The 6,304-nt window shown below is 37.8% G+C and overlaps 1 gene segment (V, D, J or C); it reads right to left on the bottom strand.

Moving 5' to 3' along the window:
- Positions 1-1,730: 1,730 nt before the first annotated feature.
- On the bottom strand, positions 1,731-3,412 carry LOC128601131 (immunoglobulin lambda variable 4-60-like). The segment is given in 5 exon segments: positions 1,731-2,143; positions 2,273-2,310; positions 2,671-2,769; positions 2,921-3,262; positions 3,361-3,412. Coding segments are annotated over 5 exon segments (651 nt in total).
- Positions 3,413-6,304: the final 2,892 nt, after the last annotated feature.

The raw sequence follows: 6,304 nt of genomic DNA on the forward strand, positions 1-6,304 counted from the left end.
TCTCCCTTCCCACCTTACACTCTATAACAGTGGACTACATAAAGTTTATCCCAATATGCAGGTATACAAGGTGAAATAAAAACACACCCACTTTAATACTGACACAAGGCCAAGTAGACACGTGCTGTCTTTCCTGCCCACACGTTATATCTGTAGCTTGTGATTGTAAACTAGAGGTTGCACTGGGACTGGAATCCTGCTGAACCCAACAGAAAAGTTGCAGGAGTGAGAGATATTAAGCTCACAGGACAAAGAACGTTCAATTGGGAGTAAATGCTTTATCCTTGTCAGGGTCTCTACAGTGTAAAAATCTATTATTTTGTGGGAAATAGACTAAAGTGATTAGAAAATATTGTGGACAGCTTCAGATAAAACATTAACTGAGTAAGAGTAGGATTGGTCAGAATTCCTTCAAAAGTCAGCAGAATTGGGATAAAAAACAAATGCTTGTAGTTCAACTATTTCACTTTCCTGTGATGTCAGTGTGATAATAGGGTTTATCAGTGACATAGAAAATCATCTTGTATGACTGAATCTCCCTCCTCAGTTCTTTAAACACTAACAAGTTCAGTGCAGCTGAAAGTGCTGATGTAGTGCTGCGTCATTTCCCATCACGACTATTTGTAGACTACATACAGCCTTTTTTACTGAGACTTTACATCTCATTACAGCTACTGGACCAATCAAATCAGTCCACAGCTTCAAAACATCCAATCAGGGGAGACTCTGAACCTGGTTTTCTACTGAACACACAAGTTCTCCATCACCGTTACAGTCGGAGGAGGTTGTTTCATCTCCTTAGCTTTAACATCAATTAGTAAAAATAAAACTATCATTATCTTACATTACAATCACTGCTGCAACTTTGTTGTTCTCAGTGTCCACTCCCTTCTCTCAGAAATGTGACCTCCTTCTGGATTTGTCTGGGGGTAACTTCAATCCAGCCTCGGCTATGCGTGACTCCACCAGAAATACCGTAAATACCTTAAAAGCTTAACCTCACGCTGGTGTTTGGTTTGAGATGTTTGTCCTCTAGTTTCCATCTCACACCAGAGAACACGTGTGAACATTAATGAATCAACAAAACTGCTTAAAGTGTGAAATAGAAACTAGAGCATTTGATTCTGTCTTCATCAGGGCTCTAAGTGATGCTACAACTCAACAGTGGACTGAACTGAAAGATGTGTTTATTAATTATAAACTACACAGAAATTTTAATAAATGTGAAAAAAGTTAATCCAATCTATGCTCATGAACATCACTCACATAAATGTCTGAATATAATCAGGGAGGACTATTAGGTACATCGATAATAGACTTTAACAAAATGATGACACACAGTGTAATATGGCATTTGTGGAATTTATTAAGGAGGCACAATGTAAATTGTGTAAAAACATTAAGATAAAGAAAACCTCGACACTTCATCAGTCATCAATATACATTTCTAATGAAACTGAATATTTATTGCCTGGAGATTCATTTCAGGTTAAACAGTGGAATCTCATCAGTAATGCAGTAAACACTCGTCTTTATACTCAGCCCTCTTAAAGGTCCTCAGTATTTCTGGAAAATTGTTCAAATGTATAAAAGTTTTACATTTACAGATGTACTGACTACTAAATGTTCGGATAATCTACATTAATTACGATATTCACCAGATTTATCCTCTTTATAAAACTCCTATGTTTCAAAGCAAAATAAATTAAAAACAAAAGTTAAAGCAAGATGTGAACCATGAGCCGTTCTTTAATACTTTAACCTTCAGAATCAAACAAAATGTTCTTTTACATTCTAGAAATCATGTGCAAGAGAAAATGCTGAGAAAAAATCCCAAATATAAGACTTTCATTCAAGAAAGAAAAAAACAGCAGGATGTAGGATTTTGATCAGAAATATTTTTTAAAGCTACATCCATCAAGTGAAGCAAATCAGTAGATGAATGATGTTAGGAGTCACCATGGAAACGGCATTAACACTTACATTTTGGTTGTGTTTCAAGTCTGAAGTCATTTGTCTTTATCTATTTTATTTTAACTTGTGCATAAACGTCTTCATGGCTCTTGTCTCTGGATGTTCTGGAGGATGAAGGTTTCTTAGCAAAACTCACAGCTGCATAGTTCAAGACATCTTCATCATCAGCCTGATAAAGAACAAGAGCCGATATTGTGTAAATAGTTGTCTATTAGAATTCTCTGTGCATTGTGGATTGTAGGTCAGATGTGGATTTATTTAACAGAATAGAATCACAATTAATAGAAGACTGGATTACCTGATTGGTGGGAGTTTGATGGTTTCTTGATGAAGCACCTGAACAATAATACACATAAGTAAAGTTTAAATGTAGAAAGGAGTCACATTTTGGTGACAAATTTATACAGTAACTCTATAAATAATAATAATAATAATAATAATAATAATAATAATAATAAAAGTAAACAAACCTTTTCTCTGATTTTTATATAAAACTCCAAGCAGAACCACGTTTACAATGAGAGATACAAATAACAGAGACATTGTTAAGACAATAATCCAAAAGTTGTCTCCTGAAAATGATGAAAATGAACAACTTGTATAAATATTGGATGATTTATTAACAGGAAAAGGTTTTAACTACAGAAAATTCTGTTATAGAAAGTGAAAGGAAGTTTATTTGATCAAAACTCTTACCTTTTCCGTCACTGCTCTTTGAACCCTCATTGGACCCTGTAACAGAATCTGTGTTGTTGTTAACCGTTCCAGGTGTAGGACAGTGTTTCATCTCTTCACCTTTACAAATACATTGGAAAAGCAGCAAATAAACAGAAATGATACTAAATATGAATAATGTGAAATATTCAACATTTAATGCATATGTACACATAATTCTGGTTAAAGTGTTGATCTGGAATTAGCAGGTTATCAGAGTAAAACTGTTTACCTTCAAATTGCAGACGTGTTCCAGATGTGAACTTTAGTGCAGTTCCCTCCAGTTCTCCACAGAAATATTCTCCTCCATCATCTTCTCTCGTTCCGATAATGTTGAGATCAAACTTCTGGTCATTTACAGTCATACTGAAGCGGCTATCTTTAAATCCCTCTGCAAATGTGTAATTACTTTGCCCGTAACGTCTTACAAAATACTGAGGCACTTTTCCAAAACTCTGTCTGTACCAAGCTAAATTATATTTGTTTTTGACCTTGCTCATGCTACACTCCATAGTTACATCTTCTCCACGCTTTACTGTTTTCACATGAAGCTCCTTGATGTCAGAAGTGTTTCCTGTAAAAAAGTGTTTAATATTTAATGTTTAATGTCAGTAAATGATTTAAATATGAAATTTGACTATTTTAAATGAAAGTTTTCAAAATGTTACTCACCAGCTGTGCAGAGAGAAAAAAGAGAGTAAAGCGCGACAAAGAGTGTGATCATCGTTCCTGTTTAGACAAAGTGATAGTGAGGTAATGAACTTGTGAGTTCAGTAGAAAAGCAGGTCCAGACTCACGCCTGATTGGATGTTTTGAAGCTGTGGACTGATTTGATTGGTCCATTAGCTGTAATGAGATGTGAAGCTCACAGTGAATTCTTGTCTATTCTGATGCTGTGATGAGTCACATGACCTTACAGATATGATGTACTGGAGCTCTATCAGTCCTGTGTGCTGGAACCTCTCTGATAGAAGAAGTTTAATGAAGTGCTTTTAGGTCAGCAGATCTAACAACCCCAAAGAGGAATAATGTGTAATCCCGCTGTGGGGGAGGGGGACGCAGTACACTTTCAGTATGATCCTTTCACAAATCATTTGTCTAAGGTAGAACCTGGAGTGAGCGTATATACGGGGTTTTACGGTAACCATCAGACACTTGGGGGGAAAAGCTCATCTGTATTATTTAAGATGTAGACACTAGAAAGGTTTTCATGCAAATGAAACACCTCACCATCACGGTGTGGTCCGGGGGTCACTGTGTGGAGGAGGTGAACTTACTGGATAGCTGAGTGAGGTAGCCAGTGAGGCCAGTACACTTCCAGTTTCAAGTTTGGTGATGTTGGGGAAAGGGTTGTTATTGTCAGTGGAGGAGACAGAAGGCCTTATTGATAAATAAAACCACACTTTGCTAGGACTGGAGCAACGTTACTGTAATGAGCCTAGAAGCAGTCATGAGAGTGGACTCGAGTGTTCAGTACAAGTGTGACAACGCTCTTAACACATTTGTAGAAGTGTTACTGGCTGCAGCAGCGCTCTCTCACATCATGCAGTTGTTTCAGTTGAACAGAAATAGCATTGTGGTTTCTGAGTTTCTGAGACTGAGTGTTTTAATCAGCAGCTCACACTGACTTCTTTTGGGTCACTTCAACAGTCCAAATGTCTTCATGTTAGAATCTCAGGCTAAAACACAAAAGAGCTGGAGTTCATTCATAAAAATGTCTCTAAAAATATCATGTAGAATGTCGAGAGCACTATTTATTCGAACTGTGCTAGAGACTGTGCTCTATCTGTGTGAGGCCTGTTATCCACCCTAAAGGACATAACAACAGAGACAGAACTGGGATTAATTCAAGTATAATCTCACACCTTTGGGTAGATTTGAATCATGTAATGATTAACCTGTATAAAACATGTCCACAATTATTTATTCAGAACGTTTAGACAAAGTGCCCCAGTGTGTGAGGGTGTGGAGGAAGACTCGAGAGGCAGCCGGAATCTTAACTGATCTCCGGGTTCACGATTATTCAGGCCGCGCTTTTCAGTGCACTTTCAAAACAACAAACATAAAACTCACGCCTTTTTCTCTGTTAGGTTCAAGTTCACACTTCTTGGTGTTTGTGCGTGTGTGTGTGTGGGGGGGGGGGGGGGGGGTGCACTAGTGCTCTGTCTCTTTCTGTTACTTGCAGGTTCAAAAAAGCTCGAACAGATACAAATAATTAAACTGTCGGTTAGACCCGCCTCCTCTCCATCTACAGCTGAAGCTCGACCACGCCCCCACTTCCACAGTTACTTTCCTAAGGCTTTTAGTTTTATTTAAATTACAGGTGGTATTTATTTATTTATTTTGTGTTTGTTCTTTCATTTAGCTTTTATGTTATATAATATTCATAAATTGTAATGTTTATGATCACAAATACAAAGACACAAATACACATTAACACAGAAGTTTAAACCAGGCTTTACTGTGTGTGTGTGTGTGTGTGTGTGTGTGTGTGTGTGTGTGTGTGTGTGTGTGTGTACAGTGTATCCTAAGAAAACACTTAACATAATAAAACTTTTGATAAAACCTGGTCCTGATCTCTTTGGTGGTGGTTTGGACTACACGTAACAATGCACCATTTTTCTGGTCCTGAAGTAGCTGCTGCGTGCTACAGAACCACCATCTTGATCAGAACCACTGGATTTATAAAAGTCTAACATCTCTTACAGCCCTGATAAAGAAAGAATCAAACTCTTTAGTTTATATCTCTCACTTTAAACCACAGTGCTGTTTCCATTAACACTGACACACACTCTCTGGTGTGAGATGGAAACTAGAGGACAAACGTCTCAAACCAAACACCAGCGTGAGGCCATTAAGGTTTTTACCACATCAAAGGTGCTGAAACTGCCGGACTCATAGACTGCAGCAGCACTTTGTCTAAACGTTTTGCATGCATAAGTCTAGACATGTTTTACAGCTTCATCATTTAATGATCATATAGTGTGAGAATATTCTTTAATTAATACCCTTTCTTTCTTGTTTTTAAAATGTTTTGTGTTTTAAAGTGGACAAGTCCTCACAGAGATCGAGCTCAGTCTCTAGCACAGTTTGTACATCAGATTTATCAGAGACATTATCATCAATGAGTTTCATCTCTTTTGTGTTTTAGCCTGAGATTGTAATATAAAGACATTTGGACTGTTGAAGTGACACAAAATAAGTCCGTGTGAGCTGCTGGCTAAAACACTCATCTATCTGAGGCTTGAAACCACAATGCTATTTCTGTTAAACTGAAACCATGTGATGTGACAGAGCGCTGCTGCAGCCAGTAACACTTCTTCACATGCATTAAGAGCGTTTGGCTCGAATACTTGAGTCCACATCCAGAAATGATTCTGGGCTCGTTTGGGGGCAGGGATGAAAATCACAGGTTTGCCTTCACATTGAAGAATTCCTTCTGAACCGTGGATCGATTGTGCAGTTCCATACATCACTGTTGTACACACAGGTTTGCAAAATGGTAGCCATTAGGTTCATGCTTTTCTTCTCAGGTGACGAAGAACAGCAGTTTCTGGAAGCACGGCATGTCATCATGCAGGAAAACCTGCAAAAGAGAAGTCATTCTGATGTAAGA

Source organism: Ictalurus furcatus, chromosome 25, assembly GCF_023375685.1.
Source record: "Ictalurus furcatus strain D&B chromosome 25, Billie_1.0, whole genome shotgun sequence".
Classification (NCBI taxonomy): domain Eukaryota; kingdom Metazoa; phylum Chordata; class Actinopteri; order Siluriformes; family Ictaluridae; genus Ictalurus; species Ictalurus furcatus.